The sequence below is a fragment of the Schistocerca cancellata genome, chromosome 1, assembly GCF_023864275.1.
Source record: "Schistocerca cancellata isolate TAMUIC-IGC-003103 chromosome 1, iqSchCanc2.1, whole genome shotgun sequence".
Lineage (NCBI taxonomy): Eukaryota > Metazoa > Arthropoda > Insecta > Orthoptera > Acrididae > Schistocerca > Schistocerca cancellata.
Genome location: NC_064626.1, coordinates 1,069,922,674 through 1,069,945,934, shown reverse-complemented (window position 1 = coordinate 1,069,945,934; position 23,261 = coordinate 1,069,922,674). Strand labels below are relative to the sequence as shown.

Below are 23,261 nucleotides of genomic sequence, written 5' to 3'. Positions count from 1 at the left end.
ATGCTTGCACAGGTCAGAGTAGCGTGAGCAGGTGCATCAAAAAAGTCTTCGGACTAAGGACAACAACAACGACGACGACAACAGGAGATGAAATACATCGGAATGCAAACTTCAGTTTTAAATGTGTTTTAGGGTCAGACTACACAGGACGTTGAGTATAAAAGGTACGCAGCGTTAAAAAGATTAACAGAAGATAGGAAGAGCTGAAAGACGATATCAGATCAATTGAAAGACTGGTAACTGAAATATAAACCTTTAAGGAAGATTAAAATATTCATTGTGCTGCGACACGATCCCTCTTTAGCATCGGAAGCTGTGAGGGTGCGAGATTTCCCAGATGTTTCGTAGCCAATGGTTTTGGAAATAAATCATTTCGTAGATTAAGTGTGTAATCTCGTACCAATTTTGAATATAAATGAGCAGGCTTTATTAGTAGACATGTTCCTGTGTTTATCTGGAAAAATAGTCCAGAAGTTAAAGGGTAATTATTATGTACGAGGACTTATTAAGGAGCAAGTCTGTTTCGTTTGTTTTATTATTTTTGTCTGAGGTATTCCGCATGAGCTCCGTGCTATCCCAAGAACGTTACAGCTGTGCTTGGCATCACGACTTGCAAAGAACCTCCCTCACGAACTATGTAGTCAAGGAATACCAAAGACCAGAAGATTATAATAATAACATATATACTGATGTACTGATACTCTTATCTTTTTCTTCGGAAGTTTGCAGTTTGTTAAAAACGAGATGTAATTAATTGATTAACCTCGGATAACGTTTTGTAATTAAATGCATAATAAAAGCCTTTCTACAAATGAGAGATGGTGAGTCTTGGTTCCGGTTGTAGCTGAATTCTTCTACAGACATAAGTAAAAATATTAATGCGTCTGTGTTTCACAGACTTCTTGGAGTTGAAGACCAGCGACAAGATAATTTATAAATTAACTCAACCCTCGCAAAGCGATGATTCCGTTTCCAGATCCAGTCCTACAGACGGTTTCAGTCTGTCAGTGGAGCCTCATCCTTGTCACTAGAATTTACCATCTTATTCCTCAAGCCATTGCTGTCAGATTATGACTATGCACTTTGACTGAAATGGCGCCTAGTTCATACGAAGGCTAATACCCATTTTACACGGTGCTTGGACAAAAATGTCAGGCGTGATAAAGTTGGTATCACCTGAAGATGGGGCTAGTAAAATACGAAATCAGTCATGTACCCAAAATACAGAAATATGTACTGTCTGATCAAAAACATGCGGACACCTCTTTGTAATGTGGAAGTGACCGCTAGATGCCCGAGAGGCGGGCCCGGCAGAATAAAAGGAGACGGAAGGAGCATTGTGACGTCAGTACGCAAGCAGTAAAAGCATAATGGGACGGCCAGGTGACTTCAGTGGTTCAGAACGCGGACTAGTTCTTGGATGTCACCTAATCCATCAGAGACTCTTCATCTCTTCTAAGCCTTCCCGACTGTTGGTGATGTGAAGTGCCGCGCGGAGTGGCCGCGCGGTTTGAGGCGCCATGTCACGGACTGCGTGGCCTCTCCCGCTGGAGGTTCAAGTCCTACCTCGGGTATGGGTGTATGTGTTCTTCATACCATAAGCTAGTTTAAGTAGTGTGTAAGTCTAGGGACCGATAACCTCAGCAGTTTGGTCCCTTAGGAATTCACACACATTTGAACATTTTTTGATTGTGAAGTGGATACGCGAAGGAGCAAAGATAGCAAAAGCGAGATAGAGGCATACCTCAAGTACTGACGGACAGGGACCGTCGAGTACTGTGGAGAATGATGGAATAAAATCGCTTGAAATCAGCAGAAAGATCACTCGTCAGCTACAAACTGCTACAAGCTGTCCAGCTAGCACAACTACTGTACGTAGGGAGTAGGAATGTTGATATTTTTAAACATATCAGGAATGCGACATATCGATATTTAGAAAAATATTATCGGCCCTCTATATATCGAAAAACGTATCGTTTTATCGAGGTACTGGCCTATAATAATATCGGCTGCATATTATAAATATGTATATTTATATGTATATTCAACTATTGATTTATTATTAGATATTCTGTACGTCAACAAGCTAGCAGCCTGCTCATCCTCCTTATAGCAAGAAATGAAAGGAAAACGATGCACGTTCACTTTACTAGCAATGGCAACTGCACAAGAAGAGGTGTCCGATGGGTCTATCGTTCGGCTTCGTCACATATCGGATTTGTCCGGAGCGCATCATGTCGACTTCCCCGTCTTTTCATTTCTGCAAACGCCAGCGACCTAGCAGTTGTAATGACAAAATTGCGAGATGACATTAAACGTTGCAGTTTCTGTTGGTACCGCCGAGCGATGGTCACGTCAGCATTTCCCCTCGCACGTCTTCGCCCACCGCAAAGACCAATCTTGTCATTTAGATTTTTGTTCATCTTTATCAGCAACTGTTTTTGAAGTATGCCGATGTGAAGAAATAGCACACCAGTTGCACACATCGGAAATCTTGTTATTCCATTCCACACCACCATAGATCATCTTTGAAAGTAGTGTCTTCTAGTGTTTGGTACGTAGATGCTGTCAGTCTTTTCGCGTTATTGATATTAGACGCGCACTCACGAAAAGGGGCAGAGTTGGGCAATTGATTAGTAATTTTATTTACGAAATGTAAACTTTGTAATATAAAGGTTTTTTTAAATCTACAATAATATACAGGTTGTTACAAAATGGTACGGCCAAACTTTCAGGAAACATTCCTCACACACAAAGAAAGAAAATATGTTATGTGGTCATGTGTCCGGAAACGCTTACGTTCCATGTTAGAGCTCATTTTATTACTTCTCTTCAAATCACATTAATCATGGAATGGAAACAAACAGCAACAGAACGTACCAGCGTGACTTCAAACACTTTGTTACAGGAAATGTTCAAAATGTCCTCCGTTAGCGAGGATACATGCATCCACCCTCCGTCGCATGGAATCCCTGATGTGCTGATGCAGCCCTGGAGAATGGCGTATTGTATCACAGCCATCCACAATACGAGCACGAAGAGTTTCTACATTTGGTACCGGGGTTGCGTAGACAAGAGCTTTCAAATGCCCCCATAAATGAAAGTCAGGAGGGTTGAGGTCAGGAGAGCGTGGAGACCATGGAATTGGTCCGCCTCTACCAATCAAATGGCTCTGAGCACTATGGGACTTAACTTCTAAGGTCATCAGTCCCCTAGAACTTAGAACTTGTAACGCCGGAAATGAATATCCTTCTATTTCCGTCTATTGTACTATAGATTTTTCCTTATTTTGTCACCTGAAGATATGACATTTCTGTCTCTTTGTATATTGTAATTGTTTTACTATTTGTATATATATGCATTTATGTCGATGTATAATTGGTTTGTTTTGTGAATATTATTTGTATTTATATGCTGGGTCTGGCCTAGGGAAAACTATACTATCGAACGAATACATCGATAGGTCGTGTGGAGAACGAAAGTGTTTAGGACCTTTGGTAGTGTTAACTCTGCCGCGTGGAGCGCGGGCTGAGCAGAGGGAGTCTGGCTGGGTTGGTGCAGTGGAGCAGGTGTGTTGTGTGACGCTCCCGCGAGTTGCCACGCTTTCGGGGTTGGGCAGCATGTAATTGCGCTCGACTTGCTATGATAGTTTCTGACACGGTGTCGCGGACGGGAAGCATTAGCCGGCGCACATCAAGAGCCCGTTTCGCCTGGTGACCGTGTCGAGAAGAAGTCGCGCCAACATCCAGCTTCTGCAACAGCGACGGCCGACAATGAGTGACTGTCGCCACCTCCTCGATCGACGACTTCAAACCTTCAATCAACCAACAAGAAAGACTAAAAGCACGTAAAGTTTCAGAACTGTATGGCAGACCTCAGCTTTTAAAATTGTTGCCTCACAAAATTACAGCAACTTAGCATGAACCTTTGTTGCTCATTGTCCCAATTGCATTGCCCAGCAGGGTCCCTTCCTTTTCTGAAATGAACCCGAGTGTCATTGAAATTCCAACGCCAGCATTAAAGTAATATAATTCGATTTCGCTGCTTTAATTTCAAAGTTCAGTTAAAGTATTCATAGCTGGCTACAAGATTTAGATTACACAAGCACAAATTAAGAGTGCGAATTTTTTATCGTATTTTAGCTTACCTGTGACTGCAGCTCAGCTTGGTACGTACTAAATTTTACTATTGTTAATTGTTCAGAATCATTTAATTCAAGTTCAAAGTTAAATCTCTTATTTCTAAATTGCATAGATTCAAGTAGCTTTTGAAATGATTGTTGAGGTAGTCCAAGACTAACCGTATTTTACTGAATTTCGATGTGCTTCGGAAAGAAAGCTCACTATTAACTTCAGTCACTAAATTAACTTTCGATTTTCCGGTTTTATTAATTCTTTTGCTAAATTAAGTCAGAGTGTAGCGAAATTTATTACTTCTGACAAACTTTCAGTTTTCACACTACGCGTGTCAACCTTCAGTTGCCACGCTTCTAGTGCTAATTATATGTGTAATAACCTTTCTTTTTCAGTTACTATAGTAATTGTCCTTAGGACTGGCGACCGTAATTTCCCACAAACCACAAATATCTAATTACCGCTAGTTAATTGTTAATGTAACGGCCGCACATTTACTTTCTTTATTAACTTTACCCCTTTTCAAAATTAATTTCCACCAGTTTCATTTGTATTTTTCCTTTCATTTAGATGTAACCCTTTCCTCCCTCTTTACCGACAGATTAACTTTGGTGACGATTGCTTTTCCCAAATTTCCATTAGGTACACGCGGTTTAATTTTTCCCTGTCATTAAGGTCGATAAGTGAGGGGGAGGTTACAAACTACTTAAACCTAACTAACATAAGGACATCACACACATCCATGCCCAAGGCAGGATTCGAACCCGCGACCGTAGCGGTCGCGCGGTTCCAGACTGTAGCGCCTTTAACCGCTTGGCCACACCGGCCGGCCTCTACCAATCCATCGGTCACCGATTCCGTTGTTGAGAAGCGTACGAACACATCAACTGAAATGTGAAGGAGCTCCATCGTGCATGAACCACATGTTGTGTCGTACTTGCAGAGGCACATGTTCTAGCAATACAGGTAGAGTATCCCGTATGAAATCATGATAACGTGCTCCATTGAGCGTAGGTGGAAGAACATGGGGCCCAATCAAGACATCACCAACAATGCCTGCCCAAACATTCACAGAAAATCTGTGTTGATGACGCGATTGCACAACTGCGTGCGGATTCTCGTCAGCCCACACATGTTGATTGTGAAAATTTACAAATTGATCACGTTGGAATGAAGCCTTATCCGTAAAGAGAACATTTGCACTGAAATGAGGATTGACACATTGTTGGACGAACCATTCGCAGAAGTGTACCCGTGGAGGCAAATCAGCTGCTGATAGTGCCTGCACACGCTGTACATGGTACGGAAACAACTGGTTCTCCTGTAGCACTCTCCATACAGTGACGTGGTCAACGTTATCTTGTACAGCACCAACTTCTCTGACGCTGACATTAGGGTTATCGTCAACTGCACGAAGAATTGCCTCGTCCATTGCAGGTGTCCTCGTCGTTCTAGGTCTTCCCCAGTCGCGAGTCATAGGCTGGAATGTTCCGTGCTCCCTAAGACGCCGATCAATTGCTTCGAACGTCTTCCTGTCGGGACACCTTAGTTCTGGAAATCTGTCACGATACAAACGTACCGCGCCACGGCTATTGCCCCGTGCTAATCCATACATCAAATGGGCATCTGCCAACTCCGCATTTGTAAACATTGCACTGACTGCAAAACCACGATCGTGGTTAACACTAACCTGTTGATGCTACGTACTGATGTGCTTGATGCTAGTACTGTAGAGCAATGAGTCGCATGTCAACACAAGCACCGAAGTCAACATTACCTTCCTTCAATTGGGCCAAATGGCGGTGAATCGAGGAAGCACAGTACATACTGACGAAACAAAAATGAGCTTTAACATGGAAATTAAGCGTTTCCGGACACATGTCCACATAACATCTTTTCTTTATTTGTGTGTGAGGAATGTTTCCTGAAAGTTTGGCCGTACCTTTTTGTAACACCCTGTATAAGCAGGGACAACGTTTATCATTTAGTAGGATTAGATGACTTTATCATTCATTTATGTTTAGATTGTAATTTACAGAATTAAGAGATCCTAAGATATGCTTCAGGGGGTAGTAGGACAGGGCCAAATCGTTCAAATGGCTCTGAGCACTATGGGACATAATAGTTTTGGTCATCAGGCCCCTAGAACTTAGAACTACTTAAACCTAACTAACGTAAGGACATCACACACATCCATGCCCGAGGCAGGATTCGAAGCTGCGACCGTAGCGGTCACGCGGCTCCAGACTGTAGCGCCTAGAACCGCACGGCCACTCCGGCCGGCAGGACAGGGCCAAATCTTCATTATTGGCTCTGAGCACTATGGGACTTAACATCTGAGGTCATCAGTCCCCTGTAACTTAGGACTAATTAAACCTAACTAACCTAAGGACATCACACACAGCCATGCCCGAGGCAGGATTCGAACCTGCGACCTTAGCGGTCGCGCGGTTCCAGACTGAAGCGCCTAGAACCGCATGGCCACTGCGGCCGGCAATCTTCATTTTTATTTTCCGTTGCGCACATTCATTTTACACCCGCCTGGAATAACATCTTCGATCACATTTCAAAAGAATATCAATTAACTTTAAAAAATACTTAACTCTATTGTTTCCAACGATAAGGCTGTAAAAATAAATAAAAATTAGAATTGTTTTCAGTTTTCGCCACTCGACTGGGTTTAGTTTTAACGACAGGACTGCCGCGAAACAGCATCTGACCAGTGACAAAGCTGTTTAACTGTATTCGCTGACTGAAAGTTGCAACTCTGCCAAAGCTATTCAGGATTAACAACAAAGGGAAGGGAAATATGAAAGCTGGGAGAATATAGCGTAAGTATAAAGAGGCGGGAATCAAAAGCCAGGTGACGCAAATGGCGCGAGGCGGGCGCCCCCCGCGACGCCTTCCGGCTGGCGAAGCTTCCAGCGGCGGAGTGGGCGCCGCGGCTAAGTTTAGCCGGGGGCCTGCACCCCGCGGGTTTTCCCGCCGGAGTCCTCCCGCGGCGACGCCTGCCGCCTCCCGCCGCCTCGCCGCCGCCCCCGCGCAGCCGCCGGCCGTGAAAAGCGCGCGCCAGCCGGCGCCGGCAACAGTCGCCGCCTGACCCCCGAGAGCACTCCGCGCGAGGCCAGCATCGCAACCGTCGCCTAGCAACCAGCAGTCAACATGCCGGTAAGGCGCGGGGGTTCCCCTGTCCAACCTGGCTCCGGCAACAGGCCGTGCGGTCAGCCCATTCACACACTAGCTGTCCCTTTTTCAGTCCTATTGTAGTTCAGGTAATCTTCTTCATAGTGGGAAGCTGCATTTTTGTAGACCCCTTTTTCATCTACATCTACATGGATACTCTGCAAATCACATTTAAGTGCCTGGCAGAGAGTTCATCGAACCACCTTCACAATTCTCTATTATTCCAATCTCGTATAGCGCGCGGAAGGAATGAACACCTTTATCTTTCCGTACGAGTTCTCATTTCCCTTATTTTATCGCGGTGGTCGTTCCTCCCTGAGTAAGTCGGTGTGAACAAAATATTTTCGCATTCGGAGGAGAAAGTTGGTGATTGGAATTTCGTGAGAAGATTCCGTCGCAACGAAAAAGCCTTTCTTTTCATGATTTCCATACCAAGTCCTGTATCATTTCAGTGACACTCTCTCCCATATTTCGCGATAATACAAAACGTGCTGCCTTTCTTTGAACATTTTCGATGTACTCCGTCAGTCCTATCTGGCAAGGATCTCACACCGCGTAACAGTATTCTAAAAGATGACGGACAAGCGTGGTGTAGGCTGTCTCCTTAGTAGGTCTGTTACGTTTTCTAAATGTCCTGCCAATTAAACGCAGTCTTTGGTTAACCTTCCTCACAACATTTTCTATGTGTTCCTTCCAATTTAAGTTGTTCGTAATTGTAATACCTAGGTATTTAGTTGAATTTACGGCTTTTAGATGAGACTGAATCATCGTGTAACCGAAGTTTAACGAGTTCCTTTTCGCACTCATGTGGATGACCTCACGCTTTTCGTTATTTAGGGTCAACTGCCACTTTTCGCACCATTCAGATATTTTTTCTAAATCGTTTTGCAGTTTGTTTTGATCTTCTGATGACTTTATTAGTCAATAAACGACAGCGTCATCTGCAGACAACCGAAGACGGCTGCTCAGATTGTCTCCCAAATTGTTTATACAGATAAGGAACAGCAGAGGGCCTATAACACTACCTTGGGGAACGCCTGAAATCACTTCTGTTTTACTCGATGACTACGAACTGTGACCTCTCTGACAGGAAATCGCAAATCCAGTCACATAACTGAGACGATATTCCATAAGCACGCAATTTTATTACGAGCCGCTTGTGTGGTACAGTGTCAAAAGCCTGTCATCCCGCTGTAGAGTCAAAATGACGTGCAATTGTGAGAGGAGTGGCAACGCATGAGGGACAACACGCAGTGAAGTGAACTGTCCGGCCGTGACGTATCTCATACCGGTCTCTCCGGGTCATATGAAATGAAGTTACCCTGACCTCTCTCCAAATAAGATACTGTACATTAACGAATTGCTTCCTACTTGCGAGGGAAGATGCCTCAGTCCGTGATGCTGTGACGTATGACTGATCACTCGCTACATTTTAATAAAGCACATTTTCTATTCGGACCAGAGGGTAGCCGTTATTGTGGGTGGTGAAACGCCTTCTGTTCTAGCTGAAGATGAGACGAGTGTTATATAGCTTTCTAAATTTTGTGCGTTGTCCGAACTCGAACCTAAGTCTTAGGTTGGAGATTTCAGTGTGCCACTTCTGTCTATTTTTAACTAAATTTTCAACAACTAGTATTGCAAAAAATTGTACTTTGTGCGCATGTGTGCGTGCGCGCGCCCTTGTGTGTGTGTGTGTGTGTGTGTGTGTGTGTGTGTGTGTGTGTGTGTGTGTGTGTGTAAATATGAGCAAAACAACTTTAAAGAAACTATCTTTCAATCATTTCAGTATATTTATTTCTAACTTCAAGCTACAGGCACTAAACAATACTGCCCAAACAATGCCGTCATTATCATTCGTCACACAATTACTTCCGGCTTTTTAATTCATTAAAGAGTGTTTAGCTGTATAAAAAGCTAACTCCGTAATTGTTAATCTGTCCTCAGTTTCATTCTTCGGTCAGCATTAAAATTTTCTACATTTATTCCACCTTAAATGCACCGACTACCTGTCAAACCATCAAGAACAGTACAATTGCTACCAACAGGAACCGTAGTCGTTCATGTGAATAAGCTGACACTTTCGTGCCACCCTCTTCGATTTCTTACGTTCGCAGTACTGTGTTCCAGCTTCGCTTTGGAAACGCAGTGCGTTTTTTTACACAGCTAAGCATTCGATAATAGCTTTAAAAAGCCGAAACTAGTTCTGTATCGAAGCAGAAGGCTAAATAAACATAGCCTAAATAGAAAAAATCCGCTCTCATTCAGGTACTTCGTTGCGCGACGCCAATTCATTTCGTCTTCCCCATTCATTTAGTAATATAAAAGTACAAGCATAACTGATGGGGAGAGTGGAAATAAATGTATTATGAATACCACAGTTTTCAGTCTATAACACTGTCTTCTGACGTATTGCACATGAAGGTGATTGTATAGCTCTTACATTAGTTGGCAAAATTTGACTTCTAGCAGAACACTGCCTACAGAGAGATTTGTTTGTCCACTACTGCTTTAAGCACTAGCAAAGGGCTCACGTAAATGCCATATTGGTTCAAATAGCTCTGAGTACTATGGGACTTAACATCTGACGTCATCAGTCCCATAGAACTTAGAACTACGTCAACCTAACTAACCTAAGGACATCACACACATCCATGCCCGAGGCAGGATTCGAACCTGCGACCGTAGCGGTCGTGCGGTTCCAGACTGAAGCGCCTAGAACCGCTCGGCAACACGTAAACGCCAACGACCTTCAGTAATTGGAGAAACAACTTATTATTGTGAAGAACATACTGTATTCAGCGCCATTAATTTACGGAAAACAATTTAATTATCCGGTACAATCACATCTATTTCTAACGAAATGAGCCGTTTCGCCTGGCGTCGGCCATCTTCTGATCATACAAAACAGGCCGTGGTTTCTGCAGTGGTGGGACTGAACCACGCACAATCACTCTGCTCTCCAACTCGACACAAATGTATTCTTCCCATTACTTTTTATTAGCTGTCGTTATTAGAACAATTTTAATGAATAACAATGAGGTTTTTCGGATGACCGTGCCAAGTGATGTCAAAATGGCTCTAAGCACTATGGGACTTAACATCTGAAGTCATCAGTCCCCTAGAACTTAGAACTACTTAAACCTAACTAACGTAAGGACATCACACACATCCATGCCCGAGGCAAGATTCGAACCTGCGACCGTGGCGGTCGCTCGGTTCCAGACTGAAGCGCCTAGAACCTCTCGGCCACACCGGCCGATCAACTGATGTCAGTAGATTGTGAGTTAGAAAGGAAGTGCCCTTCTATGACCTACAAAACATTTAGGAAGGAGGTTGCTTCTGTGACAGTTCAACGCTAGCACAGTTAAGAGCATAAATAGGTTCCTCTGGAAAAGAGTTATCGCCCCATGGTAGCGTACGAGATGACTGTATTTATATTTTAATAATCATCTCGAGTGCAGCGTGCCTACGAAAGACTATCACATGAAGTTCCAGAGACGTTCTAAAAGAAGTCGATAGCCACAGCAAGCAGTTCAGGACACAGAACAAGTGCACTGGGATTCAGAGCCAAGAGTTATTCTAGAATCGGAGTTGCACGCAGTGCGAGTCTTGGCGCAACCCTGGCCACGGCTGATATACTGCCTCTCCCAGCTACAGCTGTCGGGCGGACGCCGAGCTTCTGGCGCCAGATTGGTGTCCCATAGCGGCTCATTAATTACACCAGTGTGAGCCAAGCAGTTGTGCAATATCGAGGATTATGTTTCGCACTAACTTCACTCATGACTGCAACAACTAGGTATTCAGCCCCCTCTAGCGCTGCAATTGCTACAGTCTTCTAACACTGGACGTTCCGATTCGGAACTGTTCCTAAAACAAGAGTTACGGGCATCAGGAATCGAGCGTATCAGATACTGGCACAATGTGATGGATGTTGAAAGAGGGAAACCTGTTCTGGTCTAAAACACCGTCCACTGTCCTATAAATAATGGTCTTTCAACACAAAACAACCAGAGCCACACACAACGCCGTGAATTCCGGTAAAAGCTAGTTGTTTTTCCAGCCTGCTTTATACGGAACAGGTCCGTCACTTGGGTGCCGGGCAGTTCGTGTTTCCAAGAAGGCAGAGCAACTTCTACAATCGTTTTGTTGACAAAGCCGTAAGTCAGTGAGGCTACTTCCGGGCTATGTTTAGCTACACTATTCCCGTCGGAACCGTCTCTCAGATAACGCAACCGGAAACTCTCTCTTGCGACTTCAAAAGGATGCTATTCGAGAGATGAAACTACCTTTCCGTAACGCTCTATTCTCCAGACTTTTCACCAACCACGCAGCTGAAGGAATAAAAAAAAAACATAAAAATAATGTCTTTGTGACTCGTGAATGACAAATCAGTACGAGCGCAGATTGTTTACAGATAGGCCTGAGGAATATGCGGGGAATACTATCTCGAACAACAGAATCCTGGACAATCACTGTCTCGTGCTACGTGCATCAGCGGCACTGTCAGTGCAGATGAGTGTCAAATAATCTGTCGGGTGTTCCGAAAGGGACTCTGCCTGAAAATATATCAGCTGATTCCCATTTCTAATTCCTCAGTGTAACCACCAGTTGCACGAAAGACGACAACAACATTGCCGTACTAAAGCATTTCCTAATATCTGATACTTGTATACTAATGTTTTAAAAACACAGTATTCAAAAGAAGAAACAAATTGACTGGAATCGCTCATCATTGTCTAGGTGACAATGATGAAATTATGGACAATTTTGGTGCCTTGTTTGTGTTGTTGCTAACGATGAGATGGGAAAGGGAGAAGGTAAAACTAGATGCCAGTACTAAAAGGACCGCTGGACTTGACATTCCAGTTCGACGGACAAATCACCATCATCATTACATCATGAATCAGCCGTTATTCAAAGGAAAAGACACGATAGTGTCAGTGTAAAACAAGCAACAGAATTGGTAACTTAGCTTTGCGCAGAACGACTGATCAGAGCAGTTTGATCTCGCCCGGAAACGACTGAAACTAATTTGGATATGAGTAGTTCACTTTTCCATCTGTAATAGCGAACTAAAAACCTACGAACAGAAGCAGTTCAGAACATTGTCATTTACAAACAAGTTCCGATACATTCTCCCTTCATTTGAACGACAGTATTAGGCCCCAGATATGTTACGTGACAAGGCTGAACCTTCTTAGTTTCATTCAGCTGCGCATGGTTTGGATCTTAAAAACGAATGGAATCTGCATCTACGTACATACTCCGCAAGCCACCGTATGGTACATGGCGGAGGGTACCATGTACGACTAAAAGTCATTTCCTTTCCTGTTCGATTCGCAAACAGAACGAGGGAAAAACGACTGTCTATATGCCTCCATACAAGTCCTATATCTATTATCTTATGCTAGCGGTCTTTATGCAAAATTTACGCTGCCGGCAGTAAAATCGTTCTCTAAACTTTCTCAATAGTGTTCCGCGAAAAGAATGTAGTCTGCCATCCAGCGATTCCCACTTGAGTTCACGAAGCATCCCTGTCTAGGACAAAATTATCAGTAATAAATTTAGCAGCCCGCCTCTGAATGGTTCGATGTCTTCCTTTAATCCGATCTGGTGGAGATCCCAAACACTTGGGCAGATTCAACAATGGGTCTGAGACCAATATTCATATTACCGACATCCAATGGGACAATAATAGTGAACTTGCGCCATATTCCTCATCGTCCTTTCCAGCGTAAGTAAATAAATCCGATTTTCAATAAGGACTATCAGAATGCAGCAAGAGAAAAGAAAAATACTGAGTAAAATTCCAGAGGGTTATAGGGAGCGTGCACCAATGTTCTCCCTCTTCTTTTTGAACGACGGAAACAAACGTGTTAAATATGCAGTATGTTGAACATTCTCAAATCACACTCTGAAAAAATGAGATTTGGTAGATCACTGTATTTATTAATGCAAGTAACATTATCCGAAACAGTACACATTAATAATGAATGGAGGTAAGAATTAAGATTAATGGTGATGACTGTGGCCCAAATTCCATCTGAACATAGCAGAAAACCCTAGCGCTTGCAACAAAATGTATGGTGCAGTGCCAGTTTCGATGACCAAAGCAATGGTACTGCCCTAAACGTCAGCTGGGAAATGTGGCACACACGGCGAAGAGACGTCCGCTGTCGATGACCGGAGGCACTCGGCTCCCAGATGTGCAGCAGGTGTGTGGCTGGTTGGCTAACCGCCAGGCGCGTGCGCCTCGCGTTGACCCCGCCCTCACGGTCTACAGAACACCTCAATGGGGCCGAGCGACCGCTGGTCGCTGCCAAAGCCTTTGTCTGCCGACCGCCCGCGGAAATCAATTAACTCCTCTCACTGCACCAAAACGACATCTGGATCACTTTCTCTTGGTGTTACGTTAACTTACAACTATTCAAGAGCCTTCTGACGTCGCAGGCGTGGCTACAAGGAAGATTTCGACATTGGATTTGCAGAAAGTATCACTCTCCGATAAACGATTCGAGCTGGTAGATACAAGTCTTTATACAAAAGGAAGATGAAAGAAGATTTTGTAGGCTACCGTATCGATCTAGAATTTCTTTCTAGTCGCCGGCCGCTGTGGCCGAGCGGTTCTAGGCTCTTCAGTCTGGAACCGCGCGACCGCTACGGTCGCAGGTTCGAATCCTGCATCGGGCAAGGATGTTTGTGATGTCCTTAGGTTAGTTAATTAAGTTTAAGTAGTTCTAAGTTTTAGGGGACTGATGACCCCAGATGTTAAGTCCCATAGTGCTCAGAGCCATTTGAACCATTTTTTTTTAATTTCTAGTCAACGTTTTCGTGTGATATTCAAGAGTCTTTTCTCGTACCTAACTAGATTTTATTCCGCTGCCTCAAATGTTATTCATGCTAAAAGCGTGCCTAATGTCACGTGCGAAACATAATGTCCACACGGTGACTGAACCCAAAAAAAAGTCAATTTACAAATTTCTAAAACAATAACAGAGTGCAATCACAAGATCAAATATTGTGTCTCCGTCGGTGTATATCGCTTTAAGAGCAATTCATGCAGAACATGCTTCGTAGCTCTTCTCAAAATGGACCATCGTGTTATTTCTTCTGACTTACAGATTTGTGTTGGCTATACCAGTACTTTCCGCTGGCACTGGAATCGTATTCAGTGGGTACAAGTTTGGCAACAATTAGTATGGACGTCAGTGGAGAGTTGCAGACGTTTTTCGTGTCAGGGAGTCGGCTGACAATCGAGCTTGTCCAGTATATGAGCGAGATTAGTGGTGCAGTGAGCCAGACAGCGGAAACTAACTGTGCTTGTGCGTAGCGAAAGTACCGCTGGCTGCCTTGTCTTGTGTTTACTCATTATCTTCTACAGAAAGTCGACATCGCTCTGTGGATAAGTCTACGACTGATTCCTATCTACTTATTTCTTCGTCTCCAATGGCTGAAGTGTTTACGGGGAAGACTCGTATTCAGCAAATGCACGTGGCAAATCCTCGTTTTCAAAGGTTTCGCTAAATCACCTGAGAAAAAATTGTATGTTTACGTTAGCAAGGTCACTGTCGATATTTCTGGTCATCTTTGACATCGACTTGACGTTAAACCTTATGCTTCCTACCCGAACTCCGCGAGACGATACTTAACTCTCCTCATGTCCAACATCCACAAGGCACAATACTTCCTTCTGGTTCCTTATTCAAAAGGGTGGAACGAAAGTCTACTATTTAAAGCTACCTCAGGACATCAGACACTGTATATTTGATAAGGACGATCCAGACAACTGACCGTTCCTCTCGAATGCGAGCCTTGCGTGCTAATTAATCAATGCACCACGGCGTTTGTTCTCTCAATCAGAATCTGTCAAATTATCACAAATTTATACACACATCAATAAACGGAGTTTCAGAATTCTCAGCAACAGAAGGCATATGGAGCCAGATTGGGCAAGCGTGTTGTAATCCAGCACCTGTTGTATAGAGACAGAATGGAACTTCGGTGGATACATAAAAATGTTTGTTACATTAACTTGGTAGTTCTATAGTTAATACGGAGTCATGTTTTCTAACGCAAGGATGCACCCTTCGAGGGGCAGAGGAGGACAGCAGCTCGACTCTCACCACTCCTTACAAAGAAAAAGATCTTCGCCAACCAAATCCTGTCACACTAGTTACACAGACATACCGATTCAGTATCACTTTGAAGACAGCAAGAACAGTAGTGGATACTGACTAGTACTTAGTAAGATACACTGAACCATCTGTCGTGAAATATCAAAACAATTTCGTCATTTACCGCGAGATTAACGAGTGTTGCTCCTATCTCCCTCCTCTAACTCAGATCCTGGGTACGCTCTTGTTCGTGATGCGGCTGCGCTTTGATACTCTTTATCGCTTCCCTCTCCCCCAGATGTACACTATCTGGTCAAAGGTATGTGGAGACCTGCTAGTCAACATTAATATGAGGTGTGTCCACCCTTCGCCTTATGACGGCTTGAACTGTGCTTGGAGCACTTTCAATAGCGCGTCTGAATGTCTGTGGAGGAATGGCAGCTCATTCTTTCCCAAGAGTCCAAACCAGAAAAAGTTATGACCTTGGACGCCCGGATCTGGAACGTAGTCGACGTTCTAACTCATCCCAAATGTGTTCCATTCGGTTCAGGTCTGGGCTCTAGGCAGGCCAGTCCATTTCAGGAATGTTAGTGTCCACAGACCGTTGTTTCAGAGATGATGCTTTATGTCATGCTGATATAGGCAACCATCGTCTCCGAACAGTTCCTCTACTGTAAGCAGTTCATATTCTTCCGCATTTAGCGTAAGGGCGATAAGGGGACCACACCTTAACCTCCGAAAAACACCCCCATACCTTAAAACCACCTCCTTTGCACTTCACTGCTGCAGCAACTCAACAGTACACATCTAACTGCCACAGGGAATAGAGTGAAACATCATTCCAAATCAATGGCGTCCACTCGTCCATTGTCCAGTGGCTGCACTCTTCACGTCACCTCAAACATCACTTAGCATTCACTACAGATTTGTGTAGATTATCAGAAGCTGCTCGACCACTGTACCTCATTATTTTTAACTCCTCACACACAATTATTGTGCTGGCTGTGCTGCTGGCAGCACTTTGCAAGTCACGAGTGATTCCATCAACTCATTTCATGCGATTTTTCACAACCGCCCTCCACAATGCTCGACGTTCCGTCAGTACATGAGATCTGCCTGGTCATACATGGTTGTTCCTTCTCTTTTCCAGTTCACAATCTCATCACCAACAGTCGACGTGGGCAGCTTAGGTTGGGTTGAAATGTTCCTAACGGATATGTTAATCAGGTGACGTACTATGACCAGCCCACTTTCGAAATTGTTGAGCTCTCCCGACGGATCCACTCTGATGTCACTGCTTCTCTGCTGACAACGCTACCCTCCCCCCCCCCCCCTTAAAAAACTAAACTCCTCCCGAACAGGCCATGAAGGTCCAAAGGTACCGACCGGCCGCCGCGTCATCCTCAGCCCACAAGCGTCACTGGTTGCGGATATGGAGGGGCATGTGGTCAGCACACCGCTCTCCCGGCCTTATGTCAGTTTCCGAGACCGGCGCCGCTACTTCTCAAACAAGTAGCTCCTCAGTTTGCCTCACAATGGCTGAGTGCACCCCGCTTGCCAACAGCACTCGGCAGACCAGATGGTCGCCCATCCAAGTACTAGCCCAGCCCGACAGCGCTTAACTTCGGTGATCTGACGGGAACTGGTGTTACCACTGCGGCAAGGCCGTTGCCACCCCCCTCCCCCCCATTTTATAATGGTTTGGCGTCTCGAGACATCTAGCAGTCAATTCCTTATTACACATGTATGTCCGTATATCTTTGATCAGATAGTGCAGTCCGCAGTAATTGCCACGACGACTGACACCGGGCAAGATGGTATATTTTTAAGACACTGGACGGGTATTCCGAGACGTGACGATTCCAATCCCTGTCTGGTCATCCAGATTTCCCTAAGTAGATCAAAAGCAAATAATGGGATAGTTTCTTTGAAAAGGTCACAGCCGAGTTGGCTCCCCCTACCGAGGTTCGCTCCGACTATAATGACCTCGTTGTCGACGGGTCGTGAAACCTTAGTCTTGCTTCCTGTGTTCCACTACAGACGACGCCGGAAGTGTGCGGACAGGAGACGGGTGACGTCGTAAAAGGCTGCAGTGATTTACTGTCAGGGGGCGCGCTCCCCGGCTCCGTATTTAGCCCGCGCCGGAAGGTCTGGTATCCCGCAACCCGACACTTCTACACAGTAAACCGGCGCCCGCTGCCAGCGGATTAAATATTTGTCGGATCTCTCTACAGGGCGCCGCACGCTACTTCTGGACGCCGCCAAACGGCGCCGGGGGTTTCGCAAATAAGCAGACAGCGGAAATTGGCAAATGGTGAGATAAAATAAATCACCCGTTGTGCAATGTAAAATAAAAGTCCGCTCCCTCCCGCCACCCTACAAAAATATCAAACGGGCATTGTAACACTGGTACAAATATTTACGGGATGCCACTTTTACGTCTCCCCGAGAGCGAGGTTAAAATTCTAGATCGACCACCACCGGCTTGGTTTCAGTGAACACTTCTATGTCTACATCTACATCTAATCTGCAAACCATATTCAAGTGCCTGACAGGGTTCATCGAACCATCTTCACAATTCTCTATTATTCCAATGTCGTATACCGCGCGGAAAGAACGAACACCTATATCTTTCCGTACGAGCTCTGATTCCCCTTATTTTATCTTGGTGATCGTTCCTCCCTATGTAAGTCGGTGTCAACAAAATATTTTCGCATTCGGAGGAGAGCGTTGGTGATTGGAATTTAGTGAGAAAATTCCGTCCCAACGAAAAACGGCTTTCTTTTAATGATGTCCATCCCAAATCCTGCATCATTTCTAGTGACACTCTCTCCCATATTTCGCGATAATACAAATCTTGCTGCCTTTCTTTGAACTTTTTCGATGTACTCCGTCAGTCCTATCTGGTAAGGATCCCACACCGCGCAGCAGTATTCTAAAAGAGGACGGACAAGCGTAGTATAGGCAGTCTCCTTAGTAGGTCCGTTACATTTTCTAAGTGTCCTGCCAATAAAACTCAGTCTTTTGTTAGCCTTCCCCACAACATTTTCTATGTGTTCCTTCCAATTTAAGTCGTTCGTAATTGTAATACCTAGGTATTTAGTTGAATTTACGGCTTTTAGATTAGACAGATTTATCGTGTAACCGAAGTTAAACGAGTTCCTTTTAGCACTCATGCGGATTACCTCACACTTTTCATTATTTAAGGTCAACTGCCACTTTTCGCACCATTCCGATATTTCTCCTAAACCGTTTTGCAGTTTGTTTTGATCTTCTGATGACTTTATTAGTCGATAAACGACAGCGTCACCTGCAAACGACCGAAGACGGCTGCTCAGATTGTCTCCCAAATCGTTTATACAGATAAGGAACAGCAAAGGGCCTATAACACTAACGTGGAGAACGCCAGAAATCACTTTTGTTTCACTCGATGACTTTCCGTTACTACGAACTGTGACGTCTCTGACAGGAAATCACAAATCCAGTCGCATAACTGAGACGATATTCTATAAGCACGCAATTTCAATACGAGCCGCTTGTGTGGTACAGTGTCAAAAGCCTTCCGGAAATCCAGAAATACGGAATCGATCTGAAATCCCTTGTCAATAGCACTCAGCATTTCATCTGAATAAAGAGCTAGTTGTGTTCCACAAGAACGATGTTTTCTAAACCCACGTTGACTGTGTGTCAATAGACCGTTTTCTTCGAGGTAATTCATAATGTTCGAACACAATATATTTTCTAAAATCCTGCTGCATATCAACGTTAACGATATGGGCCTGTAATTTAGTGGATTACTCCTACTACCTTTCTTGAATATTGGTGTGACCTGTGCAACTTTCCAGTCTTTGGGTACGGATCTTTCGTCGAGCTAACGGTTGTATATGATTGTTAAGTACGGAGCTAATGCACCAGCGTACTCCGAAAGGAACCTAATTGGTATACAGTCTGGAACATAAGACTTACTTTTATTAAGTGATTTAAGTTGCTTCAAGTGAATTCTGCATGACGATTAATTTCTTTCCCTTCCCAAGTATAGCAGAGTTTTCGTCCTTATGTACTGAACGTCTGTGAATCGTGCATCGGTAAAAATTTTGAAACTATGTCGATTTTTATATACATTTGCTTAGATATTCTTCGAGGCTTCCCAGACCTTATCATTCATTTCTTGCTCATGTTCCTCCTTCCTTCTGAGAAGTGCCTGATACCTAATGCTTACGTCTTAAGGTAGCGCTGGAAATAAAGAATGATCCTTGCTTGTGGTTTAGTTGTACGTGAGAACCGCTTAACGAAGGTGGTCAGCTGGGATTAGAGATTAAGCGTGTATCCGTTCCATGAAGTGACTTACACATATGCTGTCTGATCAAAAGCGTCCGCACATGTATAATGGAGATTAATATGGGCTGTATCCACCCTTCGCCACCTTTATGGTGCCTAGAACACTGCTGGGGACGCTTTCAATGATTTGTCTGAATGTCTTTGGAGGAATAGGAGCCCTTTGTTCCTCAAGAGCCGAAACCATGAAGGCGGTGTCGGGCGCTGGGGTCAGGAGCGAGGATTGTGGGCAGGCCATTCCTTTTCAGGAATGATACTGTCCACAAACCATTGCTTCACAGATGGTGCTTTACGATAGGCTGTTGCGATGCTGTTGCAGATCGTCGTCGTCTCCGAACTGTTCCTCCACCATTCGCGGTACACAGTGCTGAAAGTATTCATATCCTTCCGTATGTAGGGTACTCTTAAGCGCAATAAGGGGATCACAGCTTAACCACGAAAAACTCCTCCGTACCATAACACCACATCGTCCGTTGGCACTATAACACCGCCTCCTCTATTGGCGTTCCATACGGTGACAGGTGTCGTTCTCCAGGCATTCGAATCCTGCCTCGGGCATGGATGTGTGTGATGTCCCTAGGTTAGTTAGGTTTAAGTAGTTCTAAGTTCTAGGGGACTGATGACCTCAAATGTTAAGTCCCATAGTGCTCACAGCCATTTGAACCATCTCCAGACATTCGCCAAACCGAAACCCATCCCTCGGATTGACACAGAGTGTAGCGTGGTTCATCACTCCAACTTAGTCGCTTCCAGTCCTCCAGTCCAGTCCACCTCAGGCATCGCCTAACACTGACTACAGAAATGAGTGACTTTCGAGGAGCTGGTCGGCCTTTGGACTCCATTTTTCTTACTGCTACGCACACCATTGAACTAGCTGGACTACTGGGTTGCACTTTTGAACTCGCGAGCGATTTCTTCCGCTGATTTCATGCAGTTTTTTACAACCATCCTCCGAAATGCTTGACGTTCACTGCCCGTCAGTGCATTACTTATGTCTGGCCTTGGACTCGCTAGGGTTGTTCCTTCGCGTCGCCACATCACAGTGACATCACCAACAGTCGAATTGAGTAGCTTTAGAAGGGTATAATGTACCAGATGGACTTGTTACTCGAGCGACACCCAATGACTAGTACACGTTACTGCGCTCTCCTGATGTTCTCTTACTGCTTCTCTACTGACAACACGATACTGTTCATCTTCTTTTAAGCTGGAGGGTCCGCCTCTCATGATATCTACTGGTCAATTCCACATTGGTCATGTAGTGTACCCAAATCATTGCTACACTTGAAAAGGACTAAAAATTCTTTACTGAGGGTGTCTAGCGAGCTATGCTTCGTTCTCCCTGTAGTCAATAAGTTCCCAAGTAGAGGATCAACCATCCCGATTTTATGATTTTATCCAAACCGCTCCCTCGCTGTTAACCAAACGCAGCGAGGATTTCGCTGGCAGGGGTAACTAAACATTCGACACTGGAGGCGGATCGAAACTTCATCGGCCCAAAATAGGATAACAGCAAGTCGCGTTACTTATGCAACGGTACTGACTTGCTCTGAAAGCTTCTTACAGAACTCCTATTGTTGATTATATGATGTTAAACTCTGCATTTCGCCAGAACTGCTGATATTTGTGTCCTTCAAGGCAAGACAAATGGATTTCATTCAAGAAATTAATCAAATAAGAATTTGAAAATTATTGGATAAAATTTAGTGACTTTTGGGAGAAACTGTTGAAACTCCGCTATGCCATATCCTGATGCTCAGATAAATGGAAAATATAAACTCCAAGATGGAATTAGATTAGGATATGAGACACTTAAAGTAGTAGATGAGTTTTGCTATCTGTGAAGCAAACCAACTGATGCCCGTAGAAGTAGAGAGGATATAAAATATAGACTGGCAATGGCAAAGAAAGCGTTTCTGAAGAAGAGAAATTTGTTAACGTAGAGTATATATTTAAGTGTCAGGAAGTTCTTTCTGAAAGTATTTGTATGGAGTGTAGCCATGCATGGAAGTTTAGACAAAAAGAGAGTAGAAGCTTTCGAAATGCGGTGCTGCAGAAGAATGCTGGAGATTAGATGGGTATATCACATAACTAATGAGGAGGCATTGAATAGAATCGGGGAGAAGAGAAATTTGTGGCACAACTTGACTAGAATAGGGGGTCGGTTGGTAGGACATGTTCTGAGGCATCAAGGGATCACCAATTTAATATTGGAAGGAAGAGTGGAGGGTAAAAAATTGTACAGGGAGGTCAAGAGATGAACACACTATGCAGATTCAGAGGGAGTTGGATGCAGTAGTTACTCGGAGCTGGAGAGGCTTGCACAGGATAGAGTAGCATGTAGAGCTGCGTCAAACCTGTCCCTAGACTGAAGACCACAACAACAACAACAATAACAACAACATAAACTGCAACCGGCGGTGGTGGTGCTGTATAAGAAGATGAAATGACTAGAGGTACTATCGACCGCTTCTAGTCTCAATATAAATGGCGAATCCAGCGAGGAAACTCGGACAAGATTACGTCAAGAAAAGAGTTTAGGTTTCTGTTCTCACCGTCGTAGACCTTATTCTCTCTGTTAATAGAACCCATCTATCTTTTCTTAACAAATCATGGTTTCATAGAGCTTCACTATTCAGTCTTCATTAAAATTATTAACAGACCATCTTCAAGTGTCTTGTAAAAACTTAATCAGATGTATGACAAGTCATAACCACTAACAACGATCATGCATGAACCAACATTTCCATTTTCAAAAAATCAGGAGGACAAATAGGGTCTATTAATTCTGCGGCCAAGCATTGGATGATTGTTAACGGTTATGAGTTTTCACACATCTCATTACGATTTCACAAGACAATTGAAGACGGTCTGTGAATGACTTAAATTGATTGCGTAGTAAAATTTGAGTACTACAGCTGTGTGCAACCACGATTTTTTCAGCGATTTTTACAAGCTGTAAATCATCGCCTTCTCAAAGTGATATTATCACCCTTTACCTTAAAGATACGTAATGTTATCAAGATACGTTATGTTACATTATCTCGACTAATAGTGGATAATCGCACATATCCCTCCGGCCAGAGGAAATAGAAAAGCACCTGGAATCACTCAACAGAGGAAAGTCCACTGGACCTGACGGGATACCAATTCGATTCTACACAGAGTACGCATAAGAACTGGCCCCCCTTCTAACAGCCGTGTACCGCAAGTCTCTAGAGGAACGGAAGGTTCCAAATGATTGGAAAAGAGCGCAGGTAGTCCCAGTCTTCAAGAAGGGTCGTCGAGCAGATGCGCAAAACTATAGACCTATATCTCTGACGTCGATCTGTTGTAGAATTTTAGAACATGTTTTTTGCTCCAGTATCATGTCGTTTTAGGAAACCCAGAATCTACTATGTAGGAATCAACATGGATTCCGGAAACAGCGATCGTGTGAGACCCAACTCGCTTTATTTGTTCATGAGACCCAGAAAATATTAAATACAGGCTCCCA

The 23,261-nt window shown here is 44.0% G+C and overlaps 2 protein-coding genes and 1 pseudogene across 2 annotated transcripts in view; 1 reads left to right on the top strand and 2 right to left on the bottom strand.

Annotated features, from left to right (window-relative positions):
- LOC126090801 (muscle-specific protein 20-like) overlaps nt 1-23,261 on the bottom strand; it is a 164,760-nt gene that overhangs the window by 65,651 nt on the left and 75,848 nt on the right. The window lies entirely within an intron of this gene.
- Nucleotides 7,145-23,261, top strand: part of LOC126090817 (muscle-specific protein 20) — a 36,666-nt gene continuing 20,549 nt past the window's right edge. The window contains exon 1 of the mRNA XM_049907014.1: nt 7,145-7,301. Coding sequence (XP_049762971.1) covers nt 7,296-7,301 — 6 coding nt within the window. The 5' untranslated portion in view covers nt 7,145-7,295. The remainder of the gene's footprint in view (nt 7,302-23,261) is intronic.
- LOC126102641 (5S ribosomal RNA) lies at nt 16,986-17,103 on the bottom strand (annotated as a pseudogene).